The sequence below is a fragment of the Rhinopithecus bieti genome, unplaced genomic scaffold, assembly GCF_001698545.2.
Source record: "Rhinopithecus bieti isolate Rb0 unplaced genomic scaffold, ASM169854v2 scaffold_6547, whole genome shotgun sequence".
Taxonomy (NCBI): Eukaryota; Metazoa; Chordata; class Mammalia; order Primates; family Cercopithecidae; genus Rhinopithecus; species Rhinopithecus bieti.
The window spans coordinates 261,440-279,817 of record NW_016805133.1 but is presented as its reverse complement, the minus strand read 5'-3'; the positions used below and the strand labels follow the sequence as shown (position 1 = coordinate 279,817).

Below are 18,378 nucleotides of genomic sequence, written 5' to 3'. Positions count from 1 at the left end.
CGTAATCTGATACTAGGTCGCAAGTTTAAAGAAGTCCTTTATTTTAGCCACATTTAGGCCAGGTTTCTAATAAGGGAAGCTAAGAGGGAAGTTATTCCTAAATGATAGAGAATATAGGAAGTGACTCAAGGCAGTTAAGGTCTTGGGTTTCTAGGAGCACCGCGTTCAACTACACGAAGACTCTGGCAACGCGGAGACCCAGGGATGGGGCAGCCTGGGATCTGTCCTCCGGGTGGCGGGCGGGGCGGGGTTTCAGGGCAGGGGCGGCCGGGCTGGCCGGTCGGGGCGGGCGCGGACTGCTTCCGGCGGGCGATGGCGGCGGGACGGGCGACTTGGCCAGGCATTTCTATGCAGTTCCAGGAGGCCGCCCGGAGCCTCCTGAACCAGGAGAACTGTAACAACGCGAGGCCGAGCCGGGGCGGGGCGGGGCCGGGGCGCGCGGGCGCGACGTTCCGGCCCTGCGCCTGCAGCTTGGAGGAGAAGCTGAGCCTGTGCTTCCGCCCCTCGGATCCGGGCGCCGAGCCCCCGAGGGCGGCCGTGCGGCCCATCACGGAGCGCAGCCTCCTGCAGGGGGACGAGTGAGTGCGGGCCCCGGCCGGGAGCGGGCGGGAGCCTCCCCTGCCCCTCGCCCGACCAGCCGGCCCGCCGGCCGCAGCTCCTCCTAACGCTCTCCTTCCGCCTCCATGGATGCGGGAGTCCCCGCCCTCTCGCCTCTTTCCTCGGGCCCTCGGCCTCTGCTCGCCCAGCGATTTAAATCCCCTGCCCCCCGCCCGCCAAGCGCCCTGAAAACCTCCGCCTCGGTGCCTCCCGCCCTCCTTCCTGCAAACCAAACCCTCGTTTGCTTTAGAGGGGAATCGCCAGTGCAGAGCCCATAGTTTGAGACGGCATCTCCCGGGGCACGTGTGTCGCCATTCATTCACTCAAGTCGCATTTATTAAGCACCTGCTGAGTGCCAGACGCTGCTTCGCACAGGGAACACCAAAACGACTGGACATTGTCCCTCCCAAGTTAGGACACGACAAAGGATGGGAGATAGATGTGTAAACAAATATTTGTATGGATGTAATTAGTGCTGCAATGGTTATATGCACCAAATGTGGGAGACTTAAAAGCGTATGTCTGGGGGAGAGTCAGGAAAGACTATAGAGAAATGTGCAAACGAGATCTGACTGATGAGTGGGAGTGTGCCTGGCAGGTGGAAAAAAGTCTTACTTTCAAGGTGGAGTATATTGCCTGTGCATAATTACCAACGAGCGAGGCAGCATTTAGGGCACAGGAATCTGTGGGACCCATCCGAGAGCCCTGGTAGAGTGCGAGCCGCCACAGAGACGAAAACGAAGGGCCCTGCTTACTGATGGTAACGATCGCATGGTCTGTTGGGGAGACCAAGGCATACACAAGTAATATTAATAATTACAGAATCACCTAAGTGCAATGATGGAGGTTCATGGGGATTTGTGAAAGCTGGGGGAGGGGAGGCGCAGAGTTCCTGAGGGCACTTTTTAAACCTCCCTGAGCCGCAATTATAATTTGGTTAAGAGTTGTAATTAGGTACCATGGTCTTACCCCCAAAAGTAGGTAAATAGGAATGGTGAGAGTAAGGGAACTTGAGCATGTTGTGTATATAGGGGGAGAGGAACCTCCGGAGAGGCTGAAGGTAAAATGAGTGGAATAAGATTGGGTGCGGTGACTCACACCTGTGATCCCAGCACTTTGGGAGGCTGTGGTGAGAGGATGGCTTGCTTCCAACATTTCGAGACCAGACTGGGCAATATAGTGAAACCTGGTCTTTACAAGAAAATTTAAAGAATGGAGTTACATTTTAAATTAATGGAAAATTTAAAGAATTAATGGCGCATGCCTGTGGTCCCACGGACCCAGCTGCTCAGGAGGCTGAGGTGGAGGGATTACTTGAGTTCGGGAGGCGAAGGTTGCAGTGAGCCGTCATCGCACAACTGCACTCTAGCCTGGGTGACAGAGTGAGACTTTGTCTCAAAAATGAGGACATGAAAAGGAATGGATTTTCAGAGCATTAATGGGATGGAGAGACTCTTAGAGGTTAGGGAAGAAGTTCTGAGAGACAGGGCAGGAGTTACAGGCATGGAAAGGAGTTTCCAGCCTGATTGTCTCCTTTCTTTGAAACAAACAGATTTATCAGGAATAAGGTAGGAAGCTTGAAAAGACAGCTTTGGGAGTGGGGCCTGTATACATGGCTGAGCAGTGGCGCAGGCCCACCAGTGTTTGGAGACTATCTCCTTTTATTGGTTCCTCTGTACTGTGTTCTGCCCAGGTGTGGAGAAGGGAAAAATTTATAACTGGATTTTATACACACGTGCATGCAGTCAGTAGCAAAAGATGACATTTTTGGAAGCCTGTTTCCAAAGAGAAGATAATTTTATGTGTATGTAGATTTAGATACTTTGAATCACTAAACCCGGGACACATTCTGGATTTAAAAATTAGTGTAGGTTTATTATGTATTTGGGTTTATCAAGAGTAGCTGACTTAAGTCAATTAGAGGATTGCATGTAGATCATTACGAGTCTTTATTTCACTTAGACTGTCAGGAAAGTAGGTTATTTTAGCCTTTGCTTAAAAATATGTTGTTGCTCTTGTTCATGGTATTTAGTAGATGGTATGTTGGTGGTAATTCGTGTCTCTTGACTTGGGAATGCATAAGAAATCTCTTTTTCAGGAGTTGGGAGCTGGTCATCACTGGCATTGTTTCTTTTATATTACAGAAACATACTCACCATTGCTTGATAGTCTGTTCCAGCTCCCTTTTCACTAGGTAGAATTGATAATTGTTTTACTCAGATATTGCTGTGCTTTAGGTCAGGGGGCCCCCAACCCCTGGTCCACAGACCGGTACTGGAACTGAGCCACACAACAGGAGGTGAGTGGTTGAGTGAGTGAGCAAAGCTTCATCTGTATTTCCAGCTCCTCCCCATTGCTTGCATTACCACCTGAGCCACCTCCTGTCAGATCAGCCGCAGCATTAGGTAGGATCTAATAGGATTTAGAACTGCGCAGGTGTGGGATCTAGTTTGCAGATACCTTATGAGAATCTAATGCCTGATGATCTGTCACTGTCTCCCCTCACCCCCAGATAGGACCATCTAGTTGCAGGAAAACAAGCTCAGGGCTCCCACTGATTCTACATTATGGTGAGTTGTATAATTATTTCATTATATATGATAATATAATAATAATAGAAATAAAGTGCACCATAAATGTAATGTGCTTGAATCACCCCAAAACCCTCCCCGACCCCTGGCACTTTATTTAACTTCTCTGAGCCTCAGCTTTTGTTTTGGTTAAATATGGATTGTATTATCTACTGAGGTTTTACTTATAAGAGTATTCTGCAGGATTCAATGTTGGTAGGACTTTGACCTCCTTGCAAAAGAGCTGTCCTGACCATTGTTTACAACTGGTTGTAATGCTTTGTGATAAAGATGAAGGCAGTTCATATGTCTTGACTGCAGAATTCTAGAAATCTTTCACTAGAGTTGCCTCTGTGTCCTTCCAACTACCATTGTTTTGACCTTGGTGGAGACTGTTAATTGGCTTTCATTTTCTTGGAAGATCAAAGTCACCGACAGGTGCTTCTAAGTGAAGTATTCCTTCCCATTTGCCTTTTTCTTATAGCCTCGTTTAAGAAGGAGCGAATAAGCAGACAAAGCAAATGCCTCAAATTCTGGATTGTCTTCACCTGCTAGTGTATCCTACTCAAGTTCCTGACCAGGATTAGGTCTATAGTCAGTGATATGGTTTGGCTGTGTCCCCACCCAAATCTCAACTTGAATTGTATCTCCCAGAATTCCCACGTGGTGTGGGAGGGTTCCAGGGGGAGGTAATTGAATCATGGGGGCTGGTCTTTCCTGTGGTATTCTCGTGATAGTGAATACCTCTTACAAGATCTGATGGGCTTATTAGGGGTTTCAGCTTTTGCTCCTTCCTCATTTTCCCTTGCTGCCGCCATGCAAGAAGTGCATTTTGCCCCCTGCCATGATTCTTAGGCCTCCCCAGCCATGTGGAACTGTAAGTCCAATTAAACCTTTTTTTCTTCCCAGTCTTGGGTATGTCTTTATCAGCTGCATGAAAATGGACTAATACAGTAAATTGGTACCAGGAGAGTGGGGCGTTGCTGAAAAGATACCTGAAAATCTGGAAACGACTTTGGAACTGGGTAACAGGTAGAGATTGGAGTAGTTTGAAGGGCTCAGAAGACAGGAAAATGTGGGAAAGTTTGGAACTTCCTGGAGACTTGTTGAATGGCTTTCCCAAAATGCTGACAGCAATATGGACAATAAAATCCAGGCTGAGGTGGTCTCAGATGGAGATGAGGAAGTTGTTGGGAACTGGAGCAAAGGTGACCCTTGTTATGTTTTAGCAAAGAGAACTGGTGGCATTTTGCCCCTGCCCAAGAGATTTGTGGAACTTTGAACTTGAGGGAGATGAGTTAGGGTATCTGGCAGAAAAAATTTTTAAGCAGTAAAGCATTCAAGAGGTGACTTGGGTGCTATTAAAGATACTCAGTTTTATAAGGGAAGCAGAGCATAAAAGTTGGGAAAATTTGCAGCCTGACTATGCAATAGAAAAAAACTCCTCCATTTTCTGGGGAGAAATTCAAGCCAGCTGCAGAAATTTGCGTAAGTAGCAAGGAGCCTGATGTTAATCCACGTGATCATGGGGGCAAATGTCTCCAGGCCTTGTCAGAGACCTTTATGGCAGCTCCTCCCATCACAGGCCTGGAGGCCCAAAAAGGAAAAAGTGGTTTCGTGGACTGGGCCTAGGGTCCGTCTGCTCTGTGCAGGCTAGGGACTTGGTGCCCTGTGTCCCAGCTGCTCCAGCCGTGGCGGAAAGGGGCCAATGTACAGCTCAGGCTGTGGCTTCAGAGGGTACACGCCCCAAGCCTTGGCAGCTTCCATGTGGTATTGAGCCCTTGGGTGCACAGAGGTCAAGAATTGAGGTTTGGGAACTTCCTCCTAGATTTCAGAAGATGTATGGAAATGACTGGATGCCCAGGCAAAAGTTTGTTGCAGGGGTGAGGCCTTCATGGAGAACCTCTGCTAGGGCAGTGTGGAAGGGAAATATGGGATTGGAGCCCCCACACAGAGTCCCTTTTGGGGTACTGCCTAGTGGAGCTGTGAGGAGAGGTCCACTGTCCTCTAGACCCCAGAATGGTAGGTAGATCCACCTACAGCTTGCACCATGTGGCTGGAAAAGCCGCAGACATTCAACACCAGCTTGTGAAAGCAGTGGGGAGGGAGGCTATACCCTGCAAAGCCACAGGGGCAGAGTTGCCTAAGACCATGGGAACCTATCTTTTGCGTCAGCGTGTCCTGGAGTCAAAGGAGATCATTTTGGAGCTTTAAGTTTTGACTGCCACACTGGATTTCAGACTTGCATGGGCCCTGTAACCCCTTTGTTTTGGCCAATTTCTCCCATTTGGAACAGCCGTATTTACCCAATACCTGTACCTGCATTGTATCTGGGAAGTAACTAGCTTGCTTTTGATATTACAGGCTTGTAGGTGGAAGGGACTTGCCTTGTCTCAGATGAGACTTTGGACTGTAGACTTTTGGGTTAATGCTGAAATGAGTTAAGACTTTGGGGGACTGTTGGGAAGGCATAATTTGTTTTGAAATGTGAGGACATGAGATTTGGAGGGGCCAGGGGCAGAATGATATGGTTTGGCTGTGTCCCCATCCAGATCTCAACTTGAATTGTATCTTCCAGAATTCCCACGTGTTGTGGGAGGGACCCAGTGGAGGTAATTGAATCACGGGGGCTGGTCTTTCCTGAGCTTTTCTCGTGATAGTGAGTACGTCTCATGAGATCTGATGGGTTTATCAGGGATTTCTGCTTTTGCATCTTCCTCATTTTCTCTTGCTGCTGCCATGTGTGAAGTGCCTTTTTCCTCCCGCCATGATTCTGAGGCCTCCCCAGCCATGTGGAATAGTGAGTCCAATTAAACCTCTTTTTCTTCCCAGTCTGGGGTATGTCTTTATCAGCTGCATGAAACTGGACTATACAGTCAGTTATTCAGTGTTTGAAAATTTCTTACCCAGGAGGTTATGAGCCAGAAACCCAGCAAGTTTAGCAGTCTGCAGACATTGCCTCTAATTCTACTTCATGGGGATTAGAGGAGATATGATTCCAACAGAGAGGAGAATAGGAATGGACCATGCATATGGGAGCTTTGCTGGGTAAATGAGTTAGTTCTCTAGAGCTTTTTGGGTTCACATTTTTATTGAGGCTAATTTTATTTTTTATTTTATTTATATATTTTTAGAGACAGAGTCTTGCTCTGTCACCCAGGCTGGAGTACAGTGGTGCCATCATAGCTCCACTTGAACTCCTGGGCTTAAGCAGTCCTCCTGCCTTACCCTCCCAAAGTAGCTGGGACTGCGGGCACATGCCACGGGCCTGGCCAATTCAATTTTTTTTTTTTTTTATAGAGCTATGGGTCTCCCTTTTGCTGCCCAGGCTGGTCTTGAACTCCTGGCTTCAAGCAGTCCTCCCACTTTGGCTTCCCAAAGTGCTGGGATTACAGACATGAGCCACCAGGCCTGTCCCTAATGTGCATTTTAAAGCCAAACATCATTTGGGATGTTATGCTTTTAGCATTTGCAGTCCTATTGCTGCTTCTTTTTAGCAGCCTATCCCTATTTGTTACTATGTTATGTCTGTATTTTAACATTTTCATTCTTGGGCTTAATATCTAGGTGATGGGTTGATAGGTGCAGCAAATCACCATGGCGTCCTGCACTGTATCCTGGAACTTAAAAAAAATTTCATTCTTATGTTTATGTCCCAACCAGGATTGTTTTTGTATCTTAGTGTCTTACACACTTGGAAAGAAAGCCTATTGCTTATTCACAATTAGATACCTAATATACATTTTAGGGTGTTTTTTCTACATGACATCTTTGTGTATACCTTTAGCTAGTAAGTAGCTCATCTGTTTAGTGTTTAACTTTACTTATCCCAATTAGATTTCAAGTCAATTGCATCTCTGAACTTTAATTTTTCTTAAAACATCATGTTTTATTGTGCTGATTATTACTTTAGTATCGAAACCTGAATTTTGGTCATGAAATTTGAGTTTGGTGTTCTTATCTGGTGTGGTTTGGGACTCTCTTCAATACAGCTCTTTTGAATTAATGCTTAGAGTAATGGAGCTGGAAGGAGTATCTGCTTCTTGTCCAGGTCTCTCATTTATAGAAGGGCAGAGGATACCTAGGGAGTCATGAGATCTGATGGGTTTATCAGGGATTTCTGCTTTTGCATCTTCCTCATTTTCTCTTGCTGCTGCCATGTGTGAAGTGCCTTTTTCCTCCCGGAGGTTAAGGGGCTTGGCCAATAACTCGTTTGAAGAAGGATAGAGACAAGCGTTTGTTTCCCTAGTCTCAGTCAAATGCCCTTTCCATTTTACCCTCTTGCCTCCCTGTAATGCTGTTGGGTAATAAGGTCAGGTAACTGCATTGGATAGAGCCTGTGTGCATTTTATTGTGAACTCCCTCTCCTCCTTTTCATCGTATCTGCCTTAGTGCTTAGCTTCTTTATTACAAATTAGATATTAAATCCTGTTCTCACATTGAGAGTGAATTCTTTCTCCAGAAAAGATAACAAACCTTTTGTTTGAGAGAGATTTTCACTTTTGAAATGGTCTGTGTGTTTGAAGTTACAGAAGAAAAAGAAGTGTAATGCACAGTTGTGTTTATTACTCATGTGACCCTGGAAACATTTCTTACCCTCTCTGTGTTTCAGTTTTTTCATCTGTAAAATGAGGATAATAATGGTTCCCCCTTCTAATGTTGTTTTTGAAGATTACATGAGTTAATACATGTAAATTGCTTAGAACAGTGCCTAGCACCTAATACAATGGAAGTGTTGCCTGTTGCCTATTGGGAGTTTTCTGTACGCCTTCACCTTCCCTTAGGACTTCTTGTCAGCCTCGTTTTGTGATTTTTCACCTAGTTTTTGTTTAGGAGACTCTACTTTGTTGATGTTTTCTGAGAAACAATGTGCTTTCTGTTTTCTCCTTTGACATTTGGTGGTCATCTTTCACTGAATGTTTGTTTAAGAAAGACGTACAGAATGTTAATTTTCATTGATTGTAGCTTTCTTCTTTTTAAGGATTTGGAATGCCCTGACGGATAATTATGGGAATGTGATGCCTGTAGACTGGAAGTCATCGCATACTAGGACCTTGCACTTGCTTACTCTGAACCTCTCAGAAAAAGGGGTAAGTTAGGAATTGAACCAACAGAGTTTGAATAACTCATGCTAGTAATACAACTAAAACAGCAGCATTTCTGCTTAACTCAGATTCATTGACCTGCCTCTCATTTCCGAACTTATGGCAGTTGGGGTGGCTCTGTCTTGCTGTCTTGGCTCTAGGGCCATTACCTCGCTGGCACATTCCTCCAGTTCTTCTCCAGCACACTCACTTTTGTATGTGTAGCTAAATTTCTATTGCAATTTTTTTTTTTTTTTTTGAGACGGAGTCTCGCTCTGTTGCCCAGGCTGGAGTGCAGGGGCTCACTGCAACCTCTGCCTCCCGGGTTCAAGCAGTTCTCTCACCTCAAACTCCTGAGTAGCTGAGATTACAGGCATGCACCACCACGCCTGGCTAATTTTTGCATTTTCAGTAGAGATAAGGTTTCGCCATGTTGGCCAGGCTGGTCTTGAACTCCTGACCTCAGGTAATTCACCTTGGCCTCCCAAAGTTCTGGGATTACAGGCGTGAGCCACTGCGCCTGGCAGTGATGATGCACTGCAACACTCAGTAAAATTTTGATGCACTGAAACACTCAGTAAAAATGCTAGCCTTTGGTTTAATATACTGAGGGTATTGGAATCTCAACATGGAGTTAACTTTTGAATGAGTGTAGTGACCTGCTAGACATGATATGTTGTCAGGAGACTATGTATTCCTGTGAATACTAGAGAACCTTTAAAAGACAATTTAGTTCTTGGCTTTTTAAATATGGTCTTGGCTAACTTATCTTTCTTGAGGGCTCCTGTGTATGTCCTGGTATTATAAAGTGAAGATGCCTTGACTAAGAAGTGTGAGCACAAGTGATAGGACAGGTGGGGGGCAGAAAAGGGCAGAGAATTACTTGAAATGCAAAATCACAGTGTTAACTTTGTTTAAAGCTGTTGAGAAACATAGTCAAGTTATCTAAATTTCAGGCTGTGTAAGTTCCTTATCAAATAATAATGTAAACTCATGCCAGATCTTGCGTGCTCTGTATTTCGTTAAGTGTAATTATGTGATTATTGGGAGTGTAGTGCAGTAGGCCTGTCAGTATTTTAAATAGTATTGTTAATGTTTTGTTAAAAGGATTTTCTTATATATGTAATCAGAAAAGCCTACTGTTATTATTTTCTAGTAAAATGTAGAATTCTGGCTATATTTCCCAGTATTCAGTAGCGATGGAAATCTTCCTGACTGTGCCAATCATTAATCCCATTAAGTTTTGCAGACTGACCTGGCATACATTTAATGAAAAGGAACAAAATGAGGGATCTTTTGCTCTGTCTTATGTTTACTTAGGTCCTGGCTATGATTTTGGGCTTAGTTCAAGTTTCCCTTCCTCTCTGAAGCTTCCTATTACTGTTTTAGCCTTCGCTGATCTCATGGAATTATACAATTTTAGAGTTGGAAGGGGCTTTAAAGGACACTTAATCCAGCCTCTCACTTGGGGGGAATCCCCACCTCCAGCATCTCTGACAGATGGTCATTTAGCCATGGCCTAAATCCCTGCACGGAAGGAAAACACACTCCGCTCTGTGGGAACTGATGGCACTTGTGGGGCTGTGAACTTGGAAAGGACTTGTTATCTGTGCCACGGGGTTTAGTCTTGTTGTCTCATGAGTGCTAGTCCCCAGAGCACTTTGTCCCTGTCTCTAAAATGACCACTGCCTTCTCTTGTTAATCATATGTGTCTGGGTGTGTCACTAGATTGTGACTTCCCGGCAGGTATTTATATTTGTCATTATAGTAACTATACTGTTCCTGGCACATAGTAAATATGAAGATACCTGTTTATTGAGTAAATAAGTGAGTAGCCTTGTTGGTGAAACTGTAGGGCCAGAGATCATGATAGAAAGGTTGTAAAAAAATATTTTCTATATTATTTAAAATAATGCAGAATGCACCGAAACCAGTCCATGGGTACTACTTTTTTGACATATTAAAAATAGCATAGAAGAGTTTTCATTCATAGTTTCAAAGACAGGTCCATTAGCAGCATGAATGAGACACATTAATCCAATTTCATTGACTAAATGTACAGTGGGTGCACTGTATCCTCTGGTGTCGCATCTGCTGCTTTAGCCAACTGTGGATTCAAAAACTTGAAAAAAAACCCACAGTAAAATGACAACAATAAAAAATAATAAAAATAAAAAACCAATACAATATAATAACTGTAAACCATTTACCTTGTATTAGGTATTGTAAGTAATTTACATATAATTTAAAATTTACAGGAGGATGTGCACAGGTTATATGCAAATACTACCCCATTTTATATAAGGGACTTGAGCATCTGCAGATTTTGGTATTGGGGTATCCTGGAACCAATTTCCCATGGATACTGAGGGACTGCTGTATATCTTGTATTGTTCTTAGATTGCATCTTGGGAAGTCGCTCCCTTTTGCTGCCTTTTGAATGTTATTTTCAATGCCAGGGTAATGATATAGCCACGGTAGTGATTAGTAATGACGTAGAGTTTAATGCAAGTACTGACATTAAAAAGCCTTACTGGCCGGGTGTGTTGGCTCATGCCTGTAATCCTAGCACTTTGGGAGGCCGAGGTGGGTGGATCACCTGAGGTCAGGAGTTTGAGACCAGCCTTACCAACACGGTGAAACCCTGTCTCTATTAAAAATACAAAACTAACTGGGTGTGGTGGCACATGCCTGTAATCCCAGATACTTGGGAGGCTGAGGCAGGAGAATTGCCTGAACCTGTGAGGCAGAAGTTGCAGTGTGCTGAGATCGCGCCACTGCACTCTAGCCTGGGTGACAGAGCGAGACTCTGTCCCCCCCACAAAAAATCAAAAACAGCCTTACCTGGAAAAACTCAGCAGATGAAAGTGAACACGTGATCATTCACCTATCATCTCTCTGTTGTGACATGACTATTCCAGTGATGAATAGAATTGAAATTAGAACTCTGTTTCTCAGGGAGGATTAGTACACACTGAGTTTCTGAAAAACAAATGGGCAACAAGGACTGTGTAAGAAGCCACCACGTCATGCTATTACACAGCATATAATTAAACATTTTTTTTTTTTAACCTGGCACAGCTTACTGTATTCTACCATTGCCCACCCCGTGGCTGCTCCTATTCGTCGCAATGATAACTAAGAAAATTACCTTGAAAGCCATTCTTAGATTATTTTACTAATAAAAACAAGTCTATAGAATTTTTCCAAGAGGAATTTTTTCCCACTGCATTCAAGTGAGACAAAACACTTCAGGGGAAAACTAGTTTGCTAGATTGCAGTTTAAAATTTTCTTTGAAGATTAACATGGCACACTTCTAAATTTGATAGGTCTTTTTTAGAGTAAGGCAACTGGTATCTTTCACATTCTTACGTGGGCACATTTTTTCCGGTTGATGTATCTTCAGTTTTATACAGGGAAACAGTACCACCAGGTCTGTATCTAACCCTGGCATTGGAAGGAGTGATGGGAATGCTTGGCAAAGAGAAGGAACATTTATGCCGAATGGGAGAGTGAATAATGATACCCAGGACAGCCAGGGCTAGTTTGCAAAGCCTGAAAGGTATTCCAGCTCTTAGCATATGCCGTCTCTGTGGGGAATGGACTTGGCTCTCTCTCTGGAAAGATGATCTGGGATCATTTCTGTTGTCATGGAAATTTATTATAATAGTTTACTGTTGTTACTCATGTGTTTTGGCCATAAACCTATTCTAAATCTGGTGCCATTCTTGAATATGCTTATATGATAGAATGCTTCTCATTCATTTCAGCTTAAGAACATCTTCTGTGCTGTATTTCTCCTTCCATGTACATTTCTTTCAGGACAGGGACTTTTGTATGCATCTTTATACCTTTAAGAGTAGAAATAAGAAAAAGATAATAACATCTTCCATAGAAGCAATTTGATTGATTGATTGGATTGAGAGGGTGTCTCCCTCTGTCGCCCAGGCTGGAGTACAGTGGCGCCATCATAGCTCAGGGTAGCCTCCAACTCCTGGGCTTAAGTGATCTTTCCCCTCCATCTTCCTGAGTAGCTAGGACTACACAGGAGCACTGCCATGCCTGGCTAATTTTAAGAAAAAATATTTCTGTATATTTCTGTACAAGGTCTTACTGTGTTGCTCAGGGTGGTCTTGATTTCCTGACTTCAAGAGATCCTCCCACCGTGGCATCCCAAAGTGTTGGGATTACAGGTGTGAGCCATGGCAACCTGGGCTTCCTTAGGAGTAATTTTTTTTTTCTTTTGAGACATGGTCTGGCTCTGTTGTCCAGGCTGGAGCACAGTGTGCCATCTTGGCTCACTGCAACCTCCACCTCCTGGGCTTAAGTGATCCTCCCACCTCAGCCTCCTGAATAACTGGGAGTACAGGCATGTGCCATCATGCCCAGCTAATTTTTTGTAGAGACGGGATTTCACCATGTTGCCCAGGCTGTTCTCAAACTCCTGAGCTCAAGCAATCCACCCGCCTCAGCCTCCCAAAGTGCTGGGATTACAGACATGAGCCACTGTGCCCACCTCGGATTAATTTTAAAATTAAAACTTTTAGTATTTATAAGCCAGAAGGGGAAAAAGAAAACAAAATCATGGTCCTCAAGCTGAAACATAGGAAGAGTGATTGGGAAGGGGGTGTAAAGGGTTTGAAGTGTAAGGATCGATGAAGCTAATCGGTAGGTCTACTCCATGGTATCGACACGCCTTTGTGATAACAGTGTACCACGTTTTCATCTTCTACAGTATTGAAATCATAATCCCCTCTCATCAAGAGCCTACTCTCTCGATCTTTCTCCTTCTTTTAAGCATTAAATTGTTAAAGGAACAGCTGTCATAGTTTAAAGAGTAAATTAGAACTATAGGACTTAAATGAAAAGGCATTCTCTGCTCCACTTACCTCATCCTTGATTTCTCCTCACCAGAGGTGACCACTGGAAATATCAGCTATTTCTTCTAGCAGATAACATGCTCATGCCGTTTTACTTGGTATTCTTTTCTCAATTTTAGACTTTATTTCTTTATTTTCTACCCAGAGAGTGAAGGTTTAGCTCTCTTACTGTCCTTTGCCAACCCCTGACACCATACCCTCCCAAAAACTTCCCTTTCCCCATCTTCCCAATATAATTACATCAACATCTGGGGTTGAATTCATCTTCATCATTTATATTTACTTTTTTAATGTGCAGTTGACCCATTTTGATATATTTAAATTTTCTTTTTCTACTTTGGTTTTTTCTTAGGATACTAACTGCCTTTTTGTGGTTTATTTAGTTTATAATTAGCTGACCAATTCAGCCTCAGTAGAGCCATAGAACTCATTTTAGTAAATGGACTGCACCAGGTAATCTATCTAGTCCTTCTGCTCTCCCTCCCCACTCACCTCTCCCTCTTCTCCATGCTCTCTGCAGTAACAATTCTGAGTGTTACTCTCTAGTTTAGCTTTACAGTCGTCATTCTGGGATTTTCACTTTACTATCATTATGAGAATTCTCTTTGTCACTTGTTATTAGACCACATGTCTTTTTTCTTTTTCATTTTCCTTCTGGTAGCTTTTTGAGAAAGGGCACATGAGAGGTAAGTTTTTTCAGAACTTGTATGTCTGAAAATGTCTTTATCCTAAGCCCCTGCCTACTTGTTTTAGCTGGATATAGGATTCTAGGATGGAATTTCTCCTAATACGGAAGTTACATTGATTATTTTCTAGCATCTCTTGTTGCTACTGAGAAGTCACATGACATTTTGATTCCTGATCCTTTTAATGTGATGTGCTTTTTTTTTTTTTTTTTTCCTCCCTGGAAGCTTTTAGATTCTTCTTTTTTTCCACACAGTGTTCTGAGTTCATGATGCTGTGTGTTGAAGGCCATGGCCAGGCCTTCGCTAGGCTGATGGTGCAATAAGAAATAAAATGAGAAGGGATATTGTTACTGTGCAGGAGCCTGGAGTTGCACTGTAGGGTTGTAGGTGGACCCTGCAGTGTTGATGGGGCTCTTCTCCCAGTCTAATGTTGGAAAGTCGACATGCCAGTGCTTCTTCCCTTGGCCCTTCTCACCTGTAGGTTTCTTACTCTGTAGGCTGTGTTCGCCTGCAGACTCCAGATGCTCATGTTATGAAGAACTAGGGAAGCACTAGGGACCTACATCCACTCCATTGTGTCCTCAGTTTTAGATATATATCCTTTGCATGGGTAAATAATTTTGCCAGGTAAAAGTTTATCATTTTAGTTATACACTGTGTAATAGAATGACATGGTGGCTTCTAACGTAATCCTTGTTGCCCATTTATTCTTTGGGAACTCAGTGTGTGCTAATCCTTCCTGAGGAATAGAGTTCTAATTTCAGTTCCATTCAGCACTTGAATGGTCATGTCGTAACAGATAGCTAGATGATAGACAGATGTTCACTTGTTCATTTTAATCTGCTGAGTGTTTTCAGGCCAAGTTTTTACAATCAGTACTGGTACTAAACTCTAAGTCATTATTAAGGGGGCTGTTTATATTGGTGTGGGCAGAGTTAAGGGAAACTAACTAGATGTGGTGCAGTCCCCCAGGCTGGCAACAGAAACTGGTACTTTAGCTGTCCTGGACGTGAAGAGGTAAGGAGGGGGAGAGATTACCAGAAACTGTGGAGATGTGGAGATGGGCTGTGTGGGAGAAGTCTGCTAATGAGAGCTATGGCTTTGGTGAAGAGCCATAGTCAACAAATGACAGTCTGACAGGGAGGAAGACAGCAGAATACATGCCCAGCCCTCACCATCCCACCCTCCGGTCTCCCAGTGTCTGCCAGTAGGGTTGAACCCACCTGGAAGCCAGACAGCAAGGGCATCCTTTGATGTCCTCCATACCTCCTGGAGCACAGAGCAGGGTGGAAGATGGTGAGGAGGTGAGTGGTGAATCACCAGCTCAGTTAGGTTTAAAGATGTTCTTGGAGCCTAGGGTTATTAGTTTTTGTTAAGAAGAAATGTGCAATTGGAAGGGCTAAGTGTGACGCTCATGGACAGATCCCGCCTTTCAGGGAGTTGATCATCTTTTACTCAAATATTAGAAGTTAGTTTGCAAGTAACTAACTTTTATGTTTTCTTTAGAATGTTAACGTCTACCAGTCTTACTGTTTATTGCTAAACCTACCCATATTCTCCCTTCTATTCACTGTAAATTCCCTATGACTTGCTAACGAATACTGTATTTTTTCTGCATATCTGTCAGCTTTTATAGCAGCCTTATGCAGCATCTTAGCGATTTCATATTTATTCTACATTCTTCTCATTTCTGTTCAAGATGAATATGTACTCATTGCCTAGTATAGAGTGATTGTAATAATTTCTCCCTCTCGAGGGAAAACTCTCAATAGTTGCTTTTCTCTGCAGCCTCTTTTACTCAGAGCTGTTAACTTTGTTTTGATCAGGATGTCCTGCTTTTAATGGTGGGTATTTTTGTTTTTAGGTAAGTGACAGTTTGCTCTTTGATACGTCAGATGATGAAGAGCTGAGAGAACAGCTGGATATGCACTCAATCATCGTCTCCTGTGTTAGTGATGAGCCCCTCTTCACGGCAGACCAGGTATAGAGGAGATACTCAGCAACGCAAGGAAAGGAGACTCTAGAGCTGAAAAATGGCTTCTTCTTATGACAGTAAATGATGGCTGTTGGTTTACTTACCTTTCCTATTTTTTTCTGGTTATACAGGCTTAATAGTTAACTCTTCCACAGAGAAAAATAAGTATTTGTGACCTGAAGCAGAAGGGATTATGTGAGTTGGGAAGATTTCCAACATAGGCCTTGTTGAAGAGTATAGCAAGGTACCAAGGAAAGCTTATTGCTTAACCCCAAACCGGAAAAATATTGTGAATTTTCTTGTTCCTTTAGATTTACCCAAACACGGACAAACTGTAAAGTATCTGTGTAGAAATTATTTAGTATCTTCGAAACCCTCGGTAAAAAGCATTCGCATGTATTAAAGTAACATATTGTGTGCCCCAGAAAGAAGTGAGCATTATTCCCGTGGAATGTGCTAATAAGGTCAACCCCGTATTCACTTAAAACCAGTCGAATCAGCTTTCTCATTTTCTGAATACTCTTCCCACCTCTGTTGTATTGTTGAAATGTGATGCCAGAACTTCTTCCTGAAATAAAATGTTCCATGGCTACTTGGACTGTGAATTCTACCACACTCTATTTTTAGGCTGGAAAGACAAGGTCGGTAAGGAGATACATTATGGCAAGCTTGGGAGGAGTACATTAAAAATTTACATTAAAATTGTGTTATTTGGATCCTCCTTAGTCATATTTGTGGTTGAATTGTTCTAGGCATGGAAAGAATGTGGTGCTTAAAAAAGCAAGGTAATAGTAGGTTGGAGGGTTGTTTTGAGGTAGAGGGTAATCTAGGGATAGACACGACCTTGAGAATTCATTGTCCCCTCACTGACCTGCCTAATACCATAAACTCTCCCTGTTTTTAAGAGTTAGAATAACAGATTCTGTAGGATCCTTGAATGGCTCATTGTGCCATATTATATTGCCTGTTTTGGAGACTCTTATTTAATTAACATAATTCCATCTCCTTCAGATTTGCCTTTATTTTTCCTTGGTGGAAATGTTACCTGTTAAACTTTTAATTCATGAAGCATGGTAAATATGCTCATGATGTCTTACTCTTTCATTTAATTGTATTTAATTTTTTTTTTTTTTTTTTTTTTTTTTTACCTTTAGGTCCTTTTTTCTAACTGTTGAGTAATTTTCCTGGCTTTCCTTTACATTTTCGCTGAGTTCTATATCCTTCTCAACTTTTAGAATCTGGAACAGGGCAAGATACTGTCGTAAGATTTGAGCAGCACTGTACTAGACAGTAGATCATTGTTTCAAGGCAAATTGTATTTCTGAAGTTTTTCTGCTTTTCACAGCATTTTTCTCTTTGGACTTCTACTTTTAAGTAATTCAAAAAATCACTTTATTTTTCATTGAATTAATATATAAAATTATTTTTCTGCTGTCGAAAGAATATTTTGCTGTCGTGGAGGTAATTTCCCGTTTATATATACGTTTTTTGTGCTATTGTATTTTCTAAATTTTATGTCAGAATGTTTGATGAGATACGTTTAAATTGAGCACTTATATGTCTACAATAAATTTTCTGTTATTTGCTTTCTTCTAACGATTACTCTATGAACTGGTTCTGGTGTGTCTGAAGTAAATTATTATGTGTTTGTAGCATGATTTCCTAGACTTTGCAAGACATGTTAGGGCCTTCTGAACCATGATGGACACAGTAAATTCAACTCTATTTAGGTTTGTGTTTAGTATATTGTAATTTTTTCTTGATAAACCATGTTCACTCCTACAATCAAGATTTTGATTATTCAGAGCATCCACACCTGAACATCACTGGTTAATGGATAATTCAGTGCATTTCTGCTCTGGGTGCCTTAGGTAAGCACCGTGTTCCAGCTAGATCATTTTCCTTTTGTTTATTTGATTAACAGTGGTATGTATGTTTTCGAAGGTTATTGAAGAAATTGAAGAAATGATGCAGGAATCACCGGACCCAGAAGATGATGAAACCCCTACACAGTCAGATCGACTTTCAATGCTTTCCCAGGAAATTCAAACTCTTAAGAGGTCTAGTACCAGCAGTTATGAAGAGAGTAAGGGAGCCTGCTTAAATTAATAATTTCTGTGCTTTTTGTCTATATCAAATATATAGTATAATCATCTCCAGAAAGCTTTGATTTAATCCTCCTTCTGTTTGTGTCTGTGTCCAGATTTGCTTTTCTGTTGTTGTTGTTGAGATGGAGTTTCACTTTTTGGCCCAAGCTGGAATGAAGTGGCGTGATCTTGGCTCACTGTAACCTCTGCCTCCTGGGTTCAAGCAATTCTCCTGTGTCAGCCTCTCAAGTAGCTAGGATTACAGGTGCCCACCACCACGCCCGGCTAATTTTTATATTTTTAGTAGAGACAGAGTTTTGCCATGTTGGCCAGGCTGGTCTCGAACTCCTGACCTCATGATCCACCTGCCTCAGCCTTCCAAAGTGCTGCCATTACAGGCGTGAGCCACCATGCCCGGCCCCAAATTTCCTCTTATAAGGACAGCAATCATATTGAATTAGAGTCTATCCTAATGACCTTATTTTAATGTCATTAAAG

The 18,378-nt window shown here is 42.7% G+C and overlaps 1 protein-coding gene across 4 annotated transcripts in view; it reads left to right on the top strand.

The window, feature by feature from the left end:
- Positions 1 to 272: 272 nt before the first annotated feature.
- The window catches only part of FEZ2 (fasciculation and elongation protein zeta 2), a 69,663-nt gene continuing 51,557 nt past the window's right edge, over positions 273 to 18,378 (top strand). Inside the window, exons 1-4 of one of the 4 annotated variants that reach the window (XM_017871285.1) lie at positions 273 to 578; positions 8,149 to 8,257; positions 15,683 to 15,799; positions 17,738 to 17,879. In XM_017871285.1, the coding sequence (XP_017726774.1) occupies positions 313 to 578; positions 8,149 to 8,257; positions 15,683 to 15,799; positions 17,738 to 17,879 (634 nt within the window). In that variant the 5' untranslated portion in view covers positions 273 to 312. The remainder of the gene's footprint in view (positions 579 to 8,148; positions 8,258 to 15,682; positions 15,800 to 17,737; positions 17,880 to 18,378) is intronic. The other 3 variants (XM_017871283.1, XM_017871284.1, XM_017871281.1) reach the window with 3 other exon arrangements.